The 20673-nt window shown below is 52.2% G+C and overlaps 4 protein-coding genes across 9 annotated transcripts; 2 read left to right on the forward strand and 2 right to left on the reverse strand.

The window, feature by feature from the left end:
- Positions 1 to 271: 271 nt before the first annotated feature.
- Positions 272 to 6548, forward strand: med16 (mediator complex subunit 16). Its single transcript, XM_011618666.2, has 16 exons — positions 272 to 375; positions 905 to 1077; positions 1662 to 1769; positions 1872 to 2041; positions 2137 to 2418; positions 2489 to 2638; positions 2801 to 2906; positions 2986 to 3141; positions 3597 to 3820; positions 3914 to 4120; positions 4564 to 4774; positions 4877 to 5010; positions 5153 to 5345; positions 5412 to 5628; positions 5725 to 5808; positions 5919 to 6548. The coding sequence occupies exons 2-16, from the start codon at positions 939 to 941 to the stop codon at positions 6043 to 6045; spliced, it is 2508 nt and encodes an 835-aa protein (XP_011616968.1). The 5' UTR covers positions 272 to 375; positions 905 to 938; the 3' UTR covers positions 6046 to 6548.
- A 288-nt stretch (positions 6549 to 6836) lies between these two features.
- plppr3b (phospholipid phosphatase related 3b) lies at positions 6837 to 10365 on the forward strand. 4 transcript variants are annotated; one of them, XM_003977496.2, is made up of 7 exons: positions 6837 to 7566; positions 7654 to 7839; positions 7917 to 8046; positions 8121 to 8316; positions 8393 to 8450; positions 8515 to 8688; positions 8760 to 10365. In XM_003977496.2, exons 1-7 carry the CDS (start codon positions 7480 to 7482, stop codon positions 9756 to 9758), a joined length of 1830 nt encoding a protein of 609 aa, XP_003977545.2. In that variant the 5' UTR covers positions 6837 to 7479; the 3' UTR covers positions 9759 to 10365. The 4 variants fall into 4 exon arrangements, with proteins under 4 accessions (XP_003977545.2, XP_029684020.1, XP_029684019.1 ...); XM_029828160.1 differs by lacking the exon at positions 7654 to 7839 and having other exon boundaries at positions 6837 to 7178; positions 7468 to 7566; XM_029828159.1 differs by lacking the exon at positions 7654 to 7839 and having other exon boundaries at positions 6837 to 7167; positions 7468 to 7566.
- Positions 10366 to 10677: 312 nt separating this feature from the next.
- Positions 10678 to 14720, reverse strand: misp (mitotic spindle positioning). 2 transcript variants are annotated; one of them, XM_029828157.1, is made up of 5 exons: positions 14566 to 14720; positions 12138 to 13765; positions 11597 to 11805; positions 11496 to 11534; positions 10678 to 11354 (listed from the first exon to the last, which is right to left on the reverse strand). In XM_029828157.1, the coding sequence occupies exons 2-5, from the start codon at positions 13744 to 13746 to the stop codon at positions 11265 to 11267; spliced, it is 1947 nt and encodes a 648-aa protein (XP_029684017.1). In that variant the 5' UTR covers positions 13747 to 13765; positions 14566 to 14720; the 3' UTR covers positions 10678 to 11264. The 2 variants fall into 2 exon arrangements, with proteins under 2 accessions (XP_029684017.1, XP_003977546.2); XM_003977497.3 differs by having other exon boundaries at positions 12138 to 13768; positions 14566 to 14709.
- Positions 14721 to 15374: 654 nt separating this feature from the next.
- On the reverse strand, positions 15375 to 20244 carry palm1a (paralemmin 1a). 2 transcript variants are annotated; one of them, XM_029828164.1, is made up of 10 exons: positions 20133 to 20244; positions 19456 to 19501; positions 19274 to 19354; positions 19008 to 19117; positions 18881 to 18917; positions 18768 to 18789; positions 18655 to 18705; positions 16976 to 17038; positions 16263 to 16394; positions 15375 to 16113 (listed from the first exon to the last, which is right to left on the reverse strand). In XM_029828164.1, exons 1-10 carry the CDS (start codon positions 20135 to 20137, stop codon positions 15569 to 15571), a joined length of 1092 nt encoding a protein of 363 aa, XP_029684024.1. In that variant the 5' UTR covers positions 20138 to 20244; the 3' UTR covers positions 15375 to 15568. The 2 variants fall into 2 exon arrangements, with proteins under 2 accessions (XP_029684024.1, XP_011617001.2); XM_011618699.2 differs by having other exon boundaries at positions 16976 to 17047.
- Positions 20245 to 20673: the final 429 nt, after the last annotated feature.

Raw genomic sequence — 20673 nt, forward strand, 5'->3', positions numbered from 1 at the left:
GTTACTGGAACATGCAAATAATAATTCTAACTCCAACAAGCAGTTCGTACAACTTACATGCCTTACAACTACAAGACGCCCAGTTTACAAAAATAAGCAGGAAAGACTACATGCAAATATTTCTCTCTATTTCTCTAACTGGTATTTACTCTCTATAATAATAATAATAATTATTATTATTAATATTCTTATTATTGTTATTATTATTAGTAGCAGTAGTTGTAGTAGTTGTTGTATTAACGGGCTTCTGGACTTTTAGACAGGCATATAAAAAGACAGCTGTGATGCTTTCGAGGTCCTGACATAAGTTGGATATGAATGAAATCAAGAAAGGTGTTCAAGACCTGGATGACTGAAAGTCTACACATTTTAGGGGTTTGTTAATATCACTACTTATCTAAGACATTTTAATGTTCTAAGCCGTGACTTATTTTAAACATTAAAATTTGCAGTTTTCGAGAGTTTTTGTATGTAGTGTTCGGAAAGCTAATACCGGCTAACAAGCTAACACAACAACAGTGGAAGCACAGAACGAGATTCTGTGATCATATAATAAGCACACGTCTCAAATGTTATATGTAGTTACGTTGCACTTTTGAAGCATATATTCATCTTCCCACAAACTTTGAGAAATTTTTTAAGGTCATTTTTTACTAATATCACAAATTGATATGTTAAAATAGGTGGTTTGTGAACGGGTGTGACGTGAACGATATATAATGGGGTGACTGTATATCATTTAGACTTGAGTTAATATTGTTTTAATTGCAATTAAAGATCTTTGTAATTTTCAGAAACCACTCCATCAATGCACACACTTGCTTATAAAACTTCTCTGTTCACTGTATTCTTAAATCTGTGCAGTATAATAATTGGTGTCTGTAATTTCTTGCTTCTATCTAAGGTGTCATTTTTGACTCCACTTCTGTGGTTTCATCATGGAACTGGCTTATGTGTGTGAGTGGGAGAAACGCCCAAAGTGTACACACTGCCCATCCATCCCACTCGTCTGTTCCTGGTCCTGCAGGAATTTGGTGGCCTTCACCACAGACCTGAAGAATGATGATGAAGACAAAGGTAAATGGCAGCACGGAGTCACTAATTTCTCCTGTTTCAGGCTGCACTCACACCAGTGCTGGTTGTCCCATACCACGTGCTGTCTCCTCGCCTTTGACACCTCGTTGATGTGTCACATACACGTGGCACAACAGTGTCATTAAAACTGTTTGTGTGCGATTGCAGCAGAGGGGAAATATGGCTCACAGTTTAAAGAGTTGTTTTTTTTTTCTATTTTACTTAAATTTCCAGAACAGGTCACCCTCGCATGCATCTAGTTTTGTCAACTGTGAAAGGCGGAGATTCAAGTGGTTCAAAAGTAACGACCACACTTTGTGTGTTGGCTACGTGACTGTGCTTGTGTGTATGTGAGACCACCTGCACGCCTGGTACCCACACTAGCCAAATAATCAGGACTTTGAGGGGCAAATATGCAAGAGCACAATATGGTTGCCTCCTGTGAGTGAGCCTTCAGTCTGTGTGCAGGAAGTAATTTACCTAAAAGTGATCGATCACCAGAAGAATCTACTAACCTGTGTTCTTGGGTTTTTTTTTAATTCACAACTGAAATACCACGTCTCTCTCTCTGTTTATGTCTCTCTCAGAAATTAGTCACATGATCCACATCATTGACACTGAGCACCCCTGGGATGTTTACTGCATCAGTTCTGGACACACTGAGGTCATTTCCTGTCTAGAGTGGGACCAGTCCGGTAAGCCTTTTCTAGTTCTGCTGTTTGCCTGTTCTGTTGGTTTGCTGTTGTGTACATTTCTGTCATTCGCATATTTTCTTGGATTTTTCTCTCTTTGTGCAGGATCACGACTGTTGTCGGCAGACGGCGATGGCCAGATTAAATGTTGGTCCATGTCAGATCACCTGGTGAACAGCTGGGAGAACATCCTGTTGAGTTCTGTGGACGGAGATCCGATTGTAGCTCTGACCTGGTTGCACAACGGCGTGAAGCTCGCTCTGCATGTAGAGATGGTAATGCTGACTGAACATGCGGCGTCTCACCTGAGTTCACTAGCGGAAGGTGTGACGTCAACAGTCCACTTTGTCTCTCTTCTCATCTGCTTTAGTCTGGCTCTACAAATTTCGGGGAGAAGTTTTCTCGGGTAAAATTCTCGCCATCTTTGACTTTGTTCGGTGGTAAACCCATGGAGGGCTGGCTGGCTGTGACAGTGAGCGGTTTGGTCACTGTGTCACTGCTGAAACCAGGCGGCACTCTGCTAACGGCCAGCGAGAGTCTGTGCCGCCTGCGAGGACGTGTGGCCTTAGCTGATATCGCCTTCACGGGAGGAGGGAACATTGTAGTGGCAGCTTCAGATGGAAGCAGCTCATCCCCGGTCCAGTTCTACAAGGTCAGACCATTGCCTGATCACAGCTGCTGCACTGCTTCCGACACCGGACTCACGTGTCTTGTGTATCCAGGTGGTTGTAAGTGTGGTGAATGAGAAATGTCGCATCGACACAGAACTGTTGCCCTCGCTGTTTCTGCGCTGCACCACTGACCCCCTGAGAAGAGACAAGTACCCCGCTGTGACCCACCTCAAGTTTCTCACCAGAGAGAACTCTGAGCAGGTAACTATGACAACCAAGTAGCTCCAGTAGGGGCAGCTGTAGAGCAATAACATGTAAAATGCAGAACAGTCTGAAAGTTTTACTGAACTGTTAGTAGAACTGTAGAGATCCGCGAGAGGGTTCGAGTAGAAGCAGAACCATAACAGAACCTGTGTGTTGTAGGTCCTCCTGTGTGCGTCCAATCAGAATGGCAGCATTGTGGAGTGCTGGTCTCTAAGAAAGGAAGGGCTTCCTGTCAACAATATCTTCCAGCACCGCTCACCAGTTGGTAAGAGCTTGGACTCGCCGGACTGGGTCAAGCTGTGACACGTTGCTGCCTTCAAGTGTTCCATTACACTTTTGTGCAGTTGGGGAGAAGCAGCCGACCATCCTGAAGTGGAGGATCCTGACAACCACCAGTGATCTGGAACGAGTGTCCGCTGTAGCTCTGCCCAAATTACCCATCTCCATCTCCAACACCGACCTAAAGGTGGCGACAGACACCAAGTTTTGCCCCGGACTTGGTGAGAACCGCTGCAGTGGTGGAGGGTCAAACAGCTGGGAGTGTTATGGTCCAGATTAAGGACCGGGCTAACAAACAGCCAGTCTGAGGAACCTTCAGGGGCTCGAGGACTGAGTACATCCCAAAATGCACCGTGATTGAGAAACAGTCTGAGCAACACGCTCAGCTAAATAGAGAACACGCGTCTTGACCAAGTTGCACCTCTGTCAGATCGTGCTGCTTTTGAGAATTATGCTTTTTTTCCAGTGCAGTGTCCAGCTGTGTGATTATGATGGGATGTTACAGCAGTGATAGTGCAGTCCTGACACCTTGTTTGGATCAATCCTTGTATTGACAGACTGCAGCTGGTTGACTTGTCAGGCATCAGTCAGATGGTTTCTGAGTTGGGGGGGTGTATGAACAATGTCGTCGCTGCATGTTTTGGTACTGACGGCAGATTTTGACCTGTGTTTTTAGGTCTTGCTCTGGCGTTTAACGATGGGAGCATTCAGATCCTTCACCGCCTCTCCCTGCACACTATGGGGGTCTTTTATGGCTCCTCCACTGCCTCAACAGGTCAGCGACCTGGAGACGAATCTGCCATCAAACGACAAAGAACTGGAAGTCCAGCTGTCCACTTCAAGGCTCTGCAGTTCTCTTGGACCTCGCTGGCTCTGGCTGGAATTGACAACCACGGCAAGGTGACATTTTCGTTTGGAATTTTCTACTCAAAAAAACCCTGCAGCACATGATCGAGGTTGAGCCTTTGCTTCATCTTATTGTGTTGTCTTTAGCTTTACATGTTGCGAGTGTCGCCATCTATGGGCCAGGTGCTGGAAATGAATACCACATTACGCCATCTACTGTTTTTGCTGGAGTACTGCATGGTGACGGGTTACGACTGGTGGGACGTTCTTCTACACGTGCAGCCCACCATGGTCCACAATCTAGTGGAGAAGCTGCACGAGGAATACATGAGGCAGAACCTGGCGTTACAACAGGTCAGCAAGGCATGATGGGAAACGGCAGGCTGATCTCTGTAATGCAGTGAAAGGCCAACATCTTTGCAGTGCCCCTCTTTTGAAAGTAAACTAATTTTCAGCCTCTCTCTCATAGTTTTCAGTTAAATAAACTCTCAGACATGAGCTTTGCTTGTTGGAAATATCCAAAAGTTCACTTTATTTGAAGTAGGCTCATCTTAACTGAGCAACATGAACCAGCATAACGCCTCCAGTCAGTACTGATGTACCTACATCCCAGATAATGCTGTTGCCATTATTTATAAGTATCCACATTCTGTGAAATATCTTATTTTCTCCCCCCAAAAAACAGGAAATGTGTCACTTTTACTGAAGATTTGCTGTATTTTTACAAATAGTCGGACTTGAACTACACTTCCCATGATGCTTAGCCTTTGCTGTCCCCATTGTTGTGTCTGTCTCAGGTTTTGGCCACACGTATTTTGGCTGTGAAGGCATCCCTCTGCAAACTTTCCACGGCAACAGCGGCTCGCGCCTGTGACTTCTACGCCAAGCTGCTGCTCATCGCCATCAGCTCCACTCTAAAGTCTCTGCTGAGACCTCATGTCCTCAACACACCTGACAAGAGTCCAGGTGACCGACTGAGCGAGATCTGTGCTAAGAACACAGACACAGGTGAGATTCTGGGAGGACATGTCCGATTTGCTCGACGTTATTACGCCAGCTGGGTTCTTGCAGGTTCCCCGTCTGAATCATTCATGGTTGCTTCTTCCCCAGAGATCGATAAGGTGATGATCAATCTAAAGACGGAGGAGTTTGTCTTGGACGGACCCCCGCTTCAGTCCCTGCAGCAGCTTATCCAGTGGGTGGGAGACTTTGTTCTGTACTTGCTGGCCAACCTGCCAAACCAGGCAAGCTATTCTCACACTTAAGTTCTCCAAAAACCTGAGGGGGTTGAGGAACAACTGGGGGAAACACACGAAGAGGCAGCGACGCCTGACGTGTGAAGGGTTTCAGGATAATGTGACACACCTGTGTTCTCCTGCGCCACAGGGTTCGATGGTCCGGCCCGGGTTCGGCTTCATGAGAGACGGGGCGTCTCTGGGGATGCTGAGGGAGATGCTGGTGATGATCAGGATCTGGGGTCTGCTCAAGCCCGGCTGCCTGCCCACCTTCACCGCCATGTCAGACAACCAGGACAGCATGCAGCTGCTCTTCAGGCTGCTCACCAAGCTGTGGCTCTGCTGTAAGATGCTGCTCCGCACCCTGCTGCTCCCACATGCACACTCACTCACCCTCTGCTCTCGCGCAGCTCGGGAAGATGGACCCCCTCAGGATCCAGACGAGAGTCTGATAGACGAGTGCTGCCTGTTGCCCAGTCAGCTGCTGGTTCCCAGTATGGACTGGCTGCCGGTTAATGACGGCATCATCGGCAAGCTGCAGGGAAAACACCCGCTCAGGCTGCAGTTTGGCAAGGCTTCGTCTTTGTCAGGAGGAGGCGCCACAGCCCCGTTGGAGCTCTTCAACAGGTAATTGGAATTTGCACCCGGAATCAGCTCAGGTGAACCAAACCTCAGAGGTGTGTGTGTGTGTGTGTGTGTGTGTGTGTGTGTGTGTGTGTGTAGGAGTCCTGGCTCTCAGAAGATGGATAACCTGCGTTGTGTTCATATGGGGGTGTGTCCCACGGAGGAGAGCAAAGCCTGCACCAGGTGAGTCCACAGGAGCTGCTCAGCTGTGGGCTGTTGGTTTATTACTTCCCGCTTCATTGAGTGTAGGAGTCACATGACTTTGGCAGGTGTTGATGATGTGGTGCGTTCAGGTGCGGCTGCGTGACGATGCTCCGTTCTCCAAACAAAACAAATGCCATGAAACAGTGGGAGCAGCGCTGGATCAAAAACTGTCTGTGTGGAGGACTGTGGAGGCGGATTCCTCCAACAGTCGCCTGAAGGCATCGCCGCAACAGTCGCCTGAAGGCATCGCTCCAACAGTCGCCTGAAGGCATCGCCACAACTGTCACCTGAAGGCATCGCTGTAACAGTCGCCTGAAGGCATCGCTGCAACAGTCGCCTGAAGGCATCGCTGTAACAGTCGCCTGAAGCCATCGCTGTAACAGTCGCCTGAAGGCATCGCTGCAACAGTCACCTGAAGGCATCGCTGCAACAGTCACCTGAAGGCATCGCTGCAACAGTCACCTGAAGGCATCGCTGCAACAGTCACCTGAAGGCATCGCTGCAACAGTCGCCTGAAGGCATCACTGCAACAGTCGCCTGAAGGCATCACTGCAACAGTCGCCTGAAGGCATCACTGCAACAGTCACCTGAAGGCATCACATTCCAGAGACAGTTTAGCACCTGATGCCAGTCCTGAGTGTGGTTCATGTGTGACAATTAAGGTTTTACTGTATTTTTCCTGTATTTCAGTTTGTAATAAAACTATAAACAAGCCATAACTTTGGTGGTTTTTGACAGAACCCATTTGATGCTGATGCTAGGTAACCTCCTGAATCACCACATCCAGCACCGATCGACAAATCAAGCCACAAACGTCCGTCGGGGCGCGCTCGCTGTCACCAACAGGCGGCGCTTTGACAGTTCGTTATAATCTATAGATTCAGCATCTGGATGCCTTTTGTAGGTACAGGGACGTTATCCTATAGATGCCATACGTGTAGGTGCAGGGAGGTTATCCTATAGATGTCATACATACATTCAGAAGCCTGCTGCTGCGTCAGCGACATTACCGTACTGCAGAGATTATTGGCGCACTGAAAAGGAAAAGCGGCTGATTTGAGAGGGGCGCTGCCGAGACCGCAGTGCGCCCGCGATGTGTCTGGCAGGACGAAGCTTCATCCCGAACTAACGGAACCAGAACACGAAGTAGCAGTGGGCCGCTCCATTCGGTGGACTTTGTTTAGTGGGGACAGGCCCGCTGCTGGAGGAGCCTGAAAACCGGACAGGAATCAGAGCGCGTGCACGACCGTCCGCACACACCTGCATCCAGCAGATCCACTGCAGGTCTGATTCAGCTTCGCTTTTATGGAGCGGAACCGGAGCCCCTGTGCTCTATAGGTCGGTATAAGGTCGGTGACGTGTTTTTCTCCGCATCATATGGCCATACTGACTTTTAATTTGTGCACGCTTCAGTTGCCATGGTGACAGAGAAAGGCGATCGGGTCGGAACTTTCGAGCTCCATCAGTGTTTTGATGTCCTTCCAACTTTTCGTGGCCGAAATGTTCAGCTTCCTAAATGGAAGATTAAATGTGAAGATTTGAGTTTTGGGGGTGTCGGGGCAACTATTTATCATAAATATGTGCAAATTAATGTAGCTACCTGCGCGTGCGCTTGCATGTGTGCGCGTGCGTGCACAGGAACCAGTCAGGATGATGATGATCAGCTCCTCAAAGATGATGAAGAGCGAACCTTCTGAGCACAGCCTGACTCTGCTGCCATGTTTTTATTTCGTGGAGGTGAGATGATAATAAACCAAGTTTAAATCCACCTAAAATGTGTCAGTGCTTCAGTGTGTGTGTGTGTGTGTGTGCGTGTGTGTGCAGCTTCCCATCGTTGCCTCTTCGATGGTATCTCTGTACTTCCTGGAGCTGACGGACCTCCTCCAACCGGCTCAGGTTGGTTTTCGTTGCCACGACAGGGAACTCAGTCTTCCGTATGTGGATGGAGGAGAGGAGCTGATCCCGCTGCTGATGCTGCTGAGCTTAGCGTTCTCTGGACCTGCTGCTGCTGTAACACGCACACACACACGCACACACACACACACACACACACGCACAGAGCTGTAAGAGTTTGTTTTATGCACCAGATCATGCTGGTTGAAGGTCTCACCTACTGTCTGCGATACAGACTGAAGCTCCGCCCCCCGACAGGAAGTGTCACTGCAGCCAGCGGCTGCGGCTTCAACTCCTTCCTGCGGAGGACGGTGCACTTCGTAGGTGCGAGTTCGCCCAAGAACGCGGGTGCGTGCCAGGCGAGCGCCAGCCTGACTCTCACCCGTCCGTCTGTGCAGGCGTGCACGTGTTCGGCCTGTGTGCGACGGCGCTGGTCACTGACATCATCCAGCTGTCGACGGGTCATCACGCTCCGTTCTTCCTGACGGTCTGTAAACCCAACTACACGCTCGCCGGCGCCTCCTGCGACAGCAACGCTTACATCACAAAGGACATCTGCTCGGGCCACGACCAGCACGCCATCATGGCCGCCAGGTCAGTCGGGCGCCGCCTGGGGCCGCCGACATTCGGCGCTCGCCGTCGAGACTGACTGATGTTTCTGTCCCGACAGGAAGAGCTTCCCTTCCCAGCATGCAACGCTGTCGGCCTTCGCAGCCGTGTTTGTTTCCGTAAGAGCCTCATCTCTCGTGGCTTCGCTCGGCGCCAGCGTGACCGCCGTCTGTCTCCCCTCAGATCTACCTGGACGCCAGCATCTCCGACAGCACCAAACTGCTGAAGCCCGTCCTGGTGTTCGCCTTCGCCATCGCCGCCGTGCTGACGGGCCTGACCCAGATCACTCAGCACCGCAGCCACCCGGCGGACGTGTACGTGGGCTTCCTGATCGGAGCGCTGATCGCCGTCTACCTGGTGAGCTGCACGACGCGGCGGCGGCGGCGCTCTGACGTGGGCGGAGCCTCACAGATACGGTCTTTTTTCAGGCTCGTCACGCTGTCGCCAACTTCAAGTCCTCAGACGACGTCGTTCTCGCTCCCCCGAGTCCGCTGGTCAAAGAAGACCCGCTGCGGGCGCTAACGGAGCGGGGACACGAGTCCGTGTACCACAAAGGGCCCCCCTCCGCTGCAGGGAGCAGTGAGGAGATAGCAGGGGCCCCGGCACACAGGGACCAGCTGGAGGTTCTGGGGCCGCTCCACAGAGAAGAGGACTCCGTGGAGAGCCTGAAGAGAGCCAGCCTGGACGTGGAGCTGCTGGCTCCCCGCAGCCCAATGGCGAAGGAGACCATGTTGACCTTCAGCAACACGCTGCCGAGGGCCAACGCGGCCGTGGGCGGGGCCGACGCCCCGCCGGGCGAGCTGGCCCGACCCTCCCAGCCGGCCCAGCGGCGCCTGCGAGTGGTGCAGGTTCCTCTGGAACCTTTCGAGCCACAGCAGCTTCTCCCGGACTGGAAGCGGAAGCCGGCGAAGGCGCCGGAGCACAGCGACGGTTGGGAGTCTGTGGAGACGGATAAGGGGGGGTCACCAACCCCCACGTTCCAACCCTCAGCTCAGTTTCGGGGGGCGCCGTCGAACTGTAACAAAGCTGCCCCTCACGGTGGTGCCAAGGCTGTGGCGACTCCCCGACCCCCCCAGCTGCCTGAAGCGGGCCCCCCCCCCGTGTCTCCAAAGAGCGCCCTCACCCGGGCCAAGTGGCTCCAGATCCGGGAGAAGACGCAGGGGACGGCGGAGCCGCGCCTGGTGCAGGTGGTCGCCGTGGCTAAACTGGAGGGCCGCCTCTCTTCCCAGTCCTCGGGGGAGAACCCGGAGCCCACCCCCTCCCGTTACGAGCTGCGTAAAGGGTGGGGGGACGCCCAGGGCCCGCACCACCCTGCTGGCCACCCGCAACAATCTGCACTGATCCCAGTTCCCACTGGGATCCCCAGGGAGTCCGTGGGGGCGTGTAGAAGGGGTGGCAGCTCCCTGAAGGGGCCCCACCCCAACTGATGGAGGCGGATTCAGGCAGACCTGAACAAACCTGCAGCACCTGGCCGGGACCAGCCTCACGTCCCAGTCCGTGTCCACTAGGACGGGTCATGTTGGACTGGACTCCATTCAGGGGCCACTGGTTTAACTGGGATGTAAAGGTGAATCACAGGAAGCTCAGCTGTCTGTCTGAGATTAGGCTCCTCCCCCTCCTCGTGGTCGCATCGAACCCATGAACAGTTGCTTCTGGTCTGTTCTGTATTGCAGAGCCATTGAGAGCATACAGTTGCCATGGCGATCCTCCCCGCATGCTTGTGCGTTGCTTTCATGACTGTTTGCTCGTTGGTGTATTTCAGATTGACACGTTTCGTGATCATTGTTGTGAGATATTTAACGGAATCAAGTCTAAATCTTTTTTTAATTAAAAATATTGATATATAATCAACTTAAATTTTTGTGAAGATGACAAACTGGTTGACAAAAATGTTGTTTTCCTGATGGTTGTTGCATGTCACTGTGTGTGATGGTTTCTTTTTGGTGCTGTTTGTAACAGGAAATGATTCGCGGATGCTTCCGTCATCAGAACAGACTGGACTATTAACACCCCCCCCCCCCCCCCCCCCCCCCCCCCCCCGTACACACACACACACACACACACACACACACACCTGTTTTTTTTAGGAAGAAAAATCTAAAATGTGTTTCACAGTTTGTCTGGTTTGACATTTGACAAATGCTAACTAGCATGCTAACGCAGCAGCAGCTCTGCAAATGTTCGCTCTTCACTGCCGTTTCTGTGGTAACAGTGACGACTGATCTGGAGCCAGACACACACACACACTCACACACACACACACGCACATAATCTTCTTTAGCCATAATGTTGCCCTGGAAACACGTACCAGGTGTGCACGTCTGTGTGTGATCTGATTGGTTGACAGACTGTTTGAAAATCTTTATTTGTGTTATATTGAAAAACATGATGTTGGAATGAGTTCATCAAATAAAATATCTGATCCTGATGGTTTTTTACATTGTCCATAATCATAAACGATCACCTAAAGACACGCGCACACACACACACACACCCACACACACTCACACACACACACCCACTCACTCACACACCCACACACACGCACACTCACACACACACACACACACACCCACTCACTCACACACACACACCCCACTCACTCACACACACTCACTCACACACCCACACACACTCACACACACACACACACACACACTCACACACACACACACTCTGCTGCTGTCGGGACCTCGTCTGCCCGTGAGTTTTAGTGTTTCCTTTCTGGTCCTGGTGGGCGGAGTCTGGTGGTCTGGGGTCACCTGGCCAGTCCCCAGGTTGGCAAAGAGCTGGTGCAACCAGACCGTCTCTCCCCCTCCAGCTGGCAGCACGAACCCTCCTGGCCTTCAGTTATTAGTCATTTTATTCGGGTGATAAAACATTTTGTTAAACATCGTTTTCACGTCTCCTGGCTTCTGCTTCTCCTGTCAGTCTTATTGATCCGCCTGATTGGCGAAGACGCCGGCCTCCCAGAGCAGAGCGCGCTGGTTCTTATGTCGAGCCACACGCGTGGACTCCACCACCTGAAGACACACACACACACACACACACACACACACACACAGGCAGAGAGGGGGGTGAGGGGCCGCTCGGTGGACAGAAGCTGAAGCACAACAACTGGGGGTCTGTTGCAGCGCCCCCTGGAGGGGGAACAGGATGTTTACCTCATGGTTGACGTGATCCAGTCGGAGGATTCCGGCGTACTGAAGAGGAAAAAAGGGTTTAGCAGCAGATCGGAAGGAGCTGGAGAACTTTCCTGACTTACTGAAGTCTCCTCCAGCTTCTGCTGGGCCCGTCTCTCCTCAAAGTCCTGCAGCAGCGTGTCGGTTAGACCTCCGACAGGAGGGGGCGCCGGCCGCACCCCGCCGATGCTGGTTGCCGTTGGGGGGGAGGAGGTCCAGGGCTGTGCGGTGATCAAGGAGATGGAGGACATGCGCTTGGGGGGACGATGGGACGCGCTGAGAGTCACCTGACCTGAGACCGAACAGGTGAGAAGGTGACGCGACTCAAACCTGCCCGAGGTGTCGTTACCGCTTTATTACTGAATGACAGCGAAGGTGCAGCTGAACTTTGGACCTCAGCGAGTAACTCATTCGCTGTGATTCATGTGACACAGACGCGACACAGGAAACGCGCCAACTGATTGGTTAATCAATCACGGATTGACCGATCATCACTGGTGTGACCCGTGGCCGCAGCCTCGTTAGCAACTCTTAGCTTTGAGCAGCGTTAGCTTGTAGCATCGACGACATTCGCTCGTTTCAACTGACGTGAGAATAAATGAAGTTTGCAGGACTTCGGCGTACCTGTTGGCTGTAGATGACCCTCAGTTATTCTGGGATTCACCAGGGGGGCTGGAGAAAAGACCTGTGGGGGGGAGCTGTCCCTCAGCTCCTGCAGTTCCTCCTCTCGTTTCAGAACCTCCTCGATCTCCTGTTCAATGAAGTTTGGAGCTCCTGCGTTTCTGGACTGCAAACCATTGAGCTGCAGGTGTTCCCTCCAGGAAAGAGGTGTGTCCATGGCTTGCATGGGTGGTGAAGAGCTGTGAGAAGCTACAGAACCTGGGTGGAAGCTTCTTGTATCCTGGACCTCAGGGACAGAGCGGGTGTCTGAGACCCTGATGTTAAATTCTGTGTCTTCAGTGTGTAGATGAGGACAGCAGGGTGATGAGACGTCTGTGGTGTCTCCAGATTGAGCTCCTTCTCCTCTTCTCTTGTCTTCAGCATTTAGGTCCACCCTGCTTTCTGGATCTCCTGGATCTAGATCTTGCTGTTTCTGCTCGTTCAGCTCTGGCTTGTCGTGCCCCTGCAGGACTTGGACGCCCTGATGGAGACCTGGAAGGGCTTTGGTGGGGGTTAGTGGCGACTGTAAACGTTTCGTTTTGATCTCAACTATTTCTTCAGTGCTGATCTTCAGCCCTCGAGACCGTCGCAGGTTCTCTTCACGTTCTTGACTTAACCGTATCTCCCTTTCAATCGGCGTCTCATATTTGGCTGTTAAACCGCCGGCGCCCGCTCTCCCCGTGCTGGAGGAGTCGCCTTCGGCCTCCATGGAAAGCCCCTTCAGACCAGAGTCCGGTCCATCCACCACATTGCTCTGCTGGCATCGAGGTTCTTCAGCCTGGGCCGAGTTCTCCTGGTTCTCCTTTGGCTGAGGCGGTGGAGACACGTATGTTGTACAGAAGCTGACAGGGCTCAGGAGGGAGGTTTTCCGGTCCTGCTCGAACTTCAGGAACTGTTGCCGGGCGGCGGTAAAACTGATGGACTCCCTGTCGATGGTGCTGGGTTCAGCAGGACTGAGCTGTTGGGTTCTGGAGGTGACACCAGAACCTTCGAGCGGCCTCAAGCTTCTTTTGGGTGCTTGGTTGCGGATGATCTCTTTCCTCAGATGTTTGTCCTCTTCTTCTTGAAGCGCTTCGACACCAGCGTAGCGATCCACTCGGTACTGAGAGTCTCCATTGCTCTCTGAGAAGAGACTCTGAGGCTTTCTGTAGTTGGCATAGGTCTGTAGTTTGAATCCCTTCTCCATCTTTAGAGTGGCCAACTGAGCGTGGCGCTGTGGTGACACCATCCAGGCTTCGTTAAGCTCTGCCTCAGGGCTCGTTGGATCTTCTACAAAGGAGTAGAAGCCACATTGGGAACCGGAGCTGCTGCTGCTGGGGCTGCTGGGGTTGCTGGGGGGGCACTCCTCGCTGGTATTTACTGCATCTTGATAAACTGTGATGTGCCGGGCCTGAAACACCACCTCTGGTGAGCTGGGGTCCTGTTGTGAGGAAGCCACCTCTGAGGATCCACCTGCAGAGAAGCCCAGATGGTCCAGACTGGAGTCGGGACCAGTGGAAAGGGTGCGCAGGTCTGAGGGCTGCAGCACCGGAGACAGAGGTTTCAACACCCACCTCCTCGGGGGGGTGTCCATGACGGCAGAGGGTGCCGACCTGCTGAGGAGGAGGAGAGTTGGTGACGGGTTTAAGAGGTCAACATGACTCCGCTCTCGCAGCAGAACCTACTAACTGAGCAATCAAAGGGCAGTTAAGGTCAGTTAGATGCCAGGAACCAATCAGTGCGGAGCACCTGAGGCCCAAAGGTCCGTTTCCCGGAGTTTATGGCGCCTGTCTTGCTTTACTGACTCGTCTCAACCAAAGTCCCAAACTATTTTATTAGGTTTTATTTGTTTGTGGCATCCTTATTTACCAATGTGAAGGAGATGGAGTGAGTTTCACCTCCACCAGCCTTCAAAGATATTTCATTCTTTCACCCGTTGTGACCTTTGACCCCAAGGTCACCATTTTCTCCAGAATCGATCATTGTGTTAGTTTCATTTTTGTGCGTTTTTCAGTATTAGTTGCATTTCAGGTTGGGTCTTTCAAGAGCGTTTTTAAGGCTAATTATTTTCACCCATCTGCTGGCTGGAATCCCGACCCGGTATCTGTGCGTTGCTGATAAGCCCCGCCCACCACTGTCAAAAGATAACACTGTTTACCACACGGGCAGCACAGTCAGACGGGCTTCACAAATGAAGTTAACATTGAAATGGCTCCCAGCCGTCGGCAGCTCAGCTCATTTGAACATGTTTATTCTGAAATCAGGCAACTTTCATTAATGTTCAACTCTTCTGACCAACCTAACAGACCATAATTCTGTCAATATAACGGAAACGATCTCACAGAAGTCGTGTTTGCTCATGTTGTTGATCTAAATACTGACTGAAGCTCTATAAATGAAAGGTTGGACTCACCTCAGGTCTGTTCCTGGACCGCAGCAACACCGCTGCTCACACGACAGACTGACGGACGCTCTGACAAAGTTCAACCACTTTTAGGCTCCGCCCACGCGCTGCTGCGGAGACCTTTGAATCAGGAACTTTATCCTCCTGATCTAACAGGTCCTCAGGCTCCATCGTGACAGTTGGCCCCAGTAGGCCAGTCTACTGCTGGTCTCACGGCCATTACCAGTAGCACGGCGGTCGAGAAACAACAAACACAAACGAGCATTTGATTTCATATCAGTGGTGATAATCGTCTTTCTAATGTGAAAAACTCCAGACCAGCTCAGCATCGGTTACCATGACAACCCGGCATCCTCACTGCGTCCACCCGTGTCTGAGACTCCCTTGACTCTTTCTTCTTTAGCTGATTGACAGGAACCAGACAGAAAGTGCAAACAGGAAGTGGCACACACAGCAACAAACACACAAACAAACACACAAACAAGCAGAGAGACAAACGCACAGACTCACACACACTTGAATAGTTTTTTATTGGAGGAACCTCGTGAAAACTGATCATTTGATTTTCTGTCGTTCCGTATTTTGTTGGTCGTCTCTGAATGAAGCTGCATATAGATTCTGTACATTAATGTGGGACCTTCTGAAGGATGTTTGACGCGGAGCTGAAGGAACATCAGTCGACCCCTGATCCCCCGTGTCAGGAGGTCGGGTCCCCGTGTGGCTAATGCTAATGCTAACGTGAGGAAAGAGCCAAAAGGCCTCCTGAGGTAACAGAGGAGAAAGAATTTAAACTTAAACCGGCTGACTGCTGCGGCAGCTTTGCTCTTGTGGAAGTGCGAGGACCTCGTTTATTTCTAATCAACCTCTTTAAAACATGTTTAAAACAAACGGTGGGTGTAAATACAGCAATAGAATCTGGTGAAAACAGGATTAAACTGGCCAAACATTGGTCCGGGCAGAGGCGGAGCTGAAGGCATTGCGTGGTTAGAGCTCTTTAGCGCCCCCTGCAGGATCACATGATGCTGCAGCAGATGCACAACCGCTTCTCCTTCTTCAGCTCCGTTGCTCCTGCTCGCGGCTGCTCTGGTTCCGGAGCGGCCTCGGCTGGCGGCTCCGCCTCCACAGGTTTGGGAGGACGTGGCAGCGCCGGAGGGAGCAGAGAGATCTCCTCCTTCCCTTCATCCGAAGGCGTCGTGGCATCATTGATGAGCACCAGCTCAGCCTTCACCATCTCCTGCAGCCCCAGGACCTTCTTGGTCTCATCTTCATCCTCCACATTCTGGTATCCCATGAACACCATGGTGACAGGATTCTCGTCGCTGGCCTCTGCTGCACTCAGCTGCAGGTCCACGCTGGTCTCCAGCCTGGTGGCCTCCACTGGAACTGGTGGCATCAGCTGAGGAGCTGCCTCTTCCTGAACCTCCACGGTTGGAGGAGAGGCAGCCATGGAGCTGGTGGGGGACATCATGAAGGCCTCGTCAGCTTTGTGGATGAGCTGCTCGACCTCAGAGGAGCTGAGAGGCTGGACGCCATCTTCACCGTTCATCTCATGAACCACTGACAGGAGCAGAAGAGCAGGTGGAACCGCGACATTTCAGCTACTCGACTCGTGCGTTTACGAACGAGAATAATTAAAGTTTCACACACACACACACACACACACACACACACACCACACACACACACACACGTTAAACTGACGTCACCTTTCCGTTCATCCTCATAGACTACGACCCCCTGGTGGGAGAGGTCAACAGGAAGTATGGTGTTTGTGGACAGAACCCTCGTTTCCCCGGTAACTCTGTCCCGTTCCACTGTGATCTCCACCGAGTACATCGCTGCAGGAGGGAAGAGTCACAACCCAGGTCAGCAACAGTGGGGGGAGCAGACGGAGGGACGGAGGGACGGGGGGACAAACGGAGGGACGGACGAACGGAGGGACGGACGGAGGGACAGAGGGACGGACAGAGGGACGGACGAACGGAGGGACGGACAGAGGAACGGGGGGACGGACGGAGGGACGGGGGGACGGACGGACGGACGGACGAACGGAGGGACGGACGGAGGGAGGGACGGACAGAGGGACGGGGGGACGGACGGAGGGAGGGAGGGACGGGGGGATGGATGGACAGAGGGACGGAGGGACGGACACCAGTACTGAGTTTTGGGAACCAATGAGAAAAAACTGGAATTTGTCCCGAGGGATGGAACACTCCTGTAACCTAGCAACACTGGGTCACTGGACATGAAAAAGAGGCCGTAGAGTTAATTAGATTTTTTGAGTTCATGACCACAGAAGACGGGAACATGGTGGAATCAATGAAAAATGCTCCAACAACAGCAGCCAATCAGAACCCAGTCTGGACCCGTGAGGCAGAACATGGAGGACCGGGCAGAACACCTGTGGACTGTCCCTCACCTCGTTTCAGCTGCTCCACCTCGTTGGGCGTTTTCATCATGAGACTTTTGTTAACGTTGACCTCTGCAAAGCCTCATGGGAAAAAAATGTAGAGACGCATTAAGCACGACATCATCCAAAATGTGCACCTTCTTCCAAATGTACGTGTGCTGTAATTAGACTGGATTAACAATCTAAACTAGTCATAAATAGGGCTTAAACCACCAAGTATAAACCTCTATATCAAAATACACGACAAAATAATACAGGGACATTGTGCTTCAAATACATTCTGACATTTGTGTTTAATTGTCTTACAGCGGTTGAGGACACCCTCTTCTCTACCTGAGGACACTCTTGTGTCTACCTGAGGACACCCTCATGTCTACCTGAGGACACTCTTGTGTCTACCTGAGGACACCCCCGTGTCTACCTGAGGACACCCTCATGTCTACCTGAGGACACTCTTGTGTCTACCTGAGGACACCCCCGTGTCTACCTGAGGACACCCTCATGTCTACCTGAGGACACCCTCGTGTCTACCTGAGGACACCCTCTTCTCTACCTGAGGACACTCTTCTGTCTACCTGAGGACACTCTTGTGTCTACCTGAGGACACCCTCATGTCTACCTGAGGACACTCTTGTGTCTACCTGAGGACACCCTCATGTCTACCTGAGGACACCCTCGTGTCTACCTGAGGACACCCTCTTCTCTACCTGAGGACACTCTTCTGTCTACCTGAGGACACTCTTGTGTCTACCTGAGGAAACCCTGGTGTCTACCTGAGGACACCCTCATGTCTACCTGAGGACACCCTCGTGTCTACCTGAGGACACCCTCGTGTCTACCTGAGGACACCCTCATGTCTACCTGAGGACACTCTTGTGTCTACCTGAGGAAACCCTGGTGTCTACCTGAGGACACCCTCATGTCTACCTGAGGACACCCTCGTGTCTATCTGAGGAAACCCTGGTGTCTACCTGAGGACACCCTCATGTCTACCTGAGGAAACCCTGGTGTCTACCTGAGGACACCCTCATGTCTACCTGAGGACACCCTCGTGTCTATCTGAGGACACCCTCGTGTCTATCTGAGGAAACCCTGGTGTCTACCTGAGGACACCCTCTTCTCTACCTGAGGACACTCTTGTGTCTACCTGAGGAAACCCTGGTGTCTACCTGAGGACACCCTCGTGTCTACCTGAGGACACTCTCGTGTCTACCTGAGGACAGGAGGGAAAGCAGTTTGCTGAAGGGGTGCGAGGTGTCCCTGGACCTCCAGCGCTGCCCCAGAACCTTCCCAGAACCTTCCTGTCTGCTGGGCAGCAAAGCTTCTTCTCCAGGTTCAGGATCGGACTGTGACACCAGTCGGGGAAGGGTGACTCTCTTGTGAGGGTCATGAGGGCGAAGAGCAGGTAACGTTTGTCAATGGGTGGTAAAAACTGAACTAAGCTCCACCAACAGCAGGGGGACCATGGACAGGTGGACACCGGTGGATAAGGTGTCCTCAACGGAGCGGCTCGGTAAGGGAACCGGAGCGGGTCGAGTCTAACTGTGAGGACCAGTGAGGTCAAAGGCTGATAGAACATCTCCAAAAAGACGCTAAACGTCTCCTCTATGTGCTTGTATGATGTCATGTGATGACGCTCGAACTCACCAGGTAACAGAGGTGTAATCTGATTACAAATGGAGACGCACCTGGAATCGGAGCGTCATCCTCGAAGTCATCACGACCTTTGACCTCTACGGCTGATCACACAGACAAACGGTGAAGCAACAACATCAAATCAAACAGAGAACAAGTTGTTTACCTGGAAGCGTCCCTGAAGACACCTGCAGGGACAAAAAGACAGGCAGGGACTGAGCCAACAGCAAGCAGGTGTGTGTGTGTGTGTGTGTGTGTGTGTGTGGTGGGGCGACATACTCCTCCAGCTTCCAGATGGAGCAACTCATTCTCTAGTCTGCAATGCGAACACACACACACACACACACACACGTATTAACCAACAGTGATGTGAGTGAGTTTTTACTCTCCAGGCTCTTAATCTGACCTGGTAATGGTCTCTTCCAGACTCCTGGTCCTGGCCTGGTCCTGGTCCTGGTCCAGGGCCCCAGAAGAGGCCGCCCCATCCAGCAGCCACTGCTCCCTCACAGCCTTCATCTGCACAGACACCAGGAACGGCTGTTGAGGGAGGGTGATACTGGAGCTTTGTTGCCCCCAGGATGCTTAAAAACCACACTTGTTTCTGCCCATCACAGCGCTGACCTGAGATCAGCTGACCTTTGAACCCGGGCGGGCGGCCCACGAATCTCTCACCTTCATGTGCTGCAGCGCTCGCCTGTCATCCTCCAGCTGGCGTCTCTTGTTCTCCAGCTCACTCTGCCACTTCCTCTTTTCCTGGAGCATCATGGGAAATGTGAATGAAACACTCGGAAAGAGCTGAAGGTTGGTTATTACCGTAGTAATAACAGTGACAGTGGTGCAGGGGTGAAACTCACAGAGAGCAGATGCAGCCGGTCCTGTGGACAGACAGTCTCACCCACCCTGGCGGACAGACAGACAGACAGACAGAGGGGGGGGGGGGGGGACGTGCTTCTGTCAGGACTGATCGATAGTAAAGAGTGAAAAGACGGGTGTGTAACCGAGTGGGTTCCGTAGGTAAAATGGTCGCTAGTGAACAGAAAACAAGGATCAGCACTCTATCAATGGTCAGGTTTAATGGATTGGTTGGACCACGCCTCACACACAGACGGGATAGGCTCCACCCCCCCCCCCCCACACACACACACACACACACACACGACAGCCAGGAGATGGACGGACGAGGTTGGAATCTGCAGATCTGATTTCCTAATTTTGTTCCTCCTCCCCAAAGTGCACCACAGATTTTACTGCAGGTTTATTGATCCATGTTTCATCCGTGTCCTCGTCACACACTCGTAAGGATGTGTGTGCCTCCGCCCCGTATAGTAGTGCAGGGAGTCCTTCCTCCGCCCACATTTACAGTTAACCAGTGACGTGCCGGCGGTGCAGCGTGTTCCACGGCACGGACACAGGCGTGACTCGGCAGTCTCACAAGGACACATGACGTGCATGTGCAGTCAAAGTGCACGTTACATCGTTAATGTAAAGACTAACAAAGAGGGACAAGGAAGAAAGTGGAAATGATACTCACTGCATGATCAGACCTCCACTGCAACACACACCTACTGGACATCAGACAGAAATGAGCCCTGCCCACCCAGGAGGGGTGGAGGGGGGAGGGGAGGAGGGCGAGAGAGGGGGGAGATGGAAGAGAGGGATGAAAGGGAGAGATGGAAGTGAGTGGGAGAAAGGAGGGTGAAAGGGGGTGGAGTGAAAGGGGGAGAGAGAGATGGATGGAAGGCAGAGATGCATGTGAGGAGGGGGAGAGGGGGGAGATGGAAGAGGGGGGAGAGAGGGGGGGTGGAAGAGAGGGATGAAAGGGAGAGATGGAAGTGAGTGGGAGAAAGGAGGGTGAAAAGGGGTGGAGTGAAAGGGGGAGAGAGAGATGGATGGAAGGCAGAGATGCATGTGAGGAGGGCGAGAGAGGGGGGAGATGGAAGAGAGGGGGGAGAGAAAGGAGGATGGAAGAGAGGGGGGAGATGGAAGAGAGGGGGAGAGAAAGGCGGATGGAAGTGAGACATGGAGGGGTGGAACTGAGGGAGGTGAATGTGAGAAAGATGAAAGAACAGAAA

This window comes from Takifugu rubripes, chromosome 20 (genome assembly GCF_901000725.2).
Source record: "Takifugu rubripes chromosome 20, fTakRub1.2, whole genome shotgun sequence".
NCBI lineage: Eukaryota > Metazoa > Chordata > Actinopteri > Tetraodontiformes > Tetraodontidae > Takifugu > Takifugu rubripes.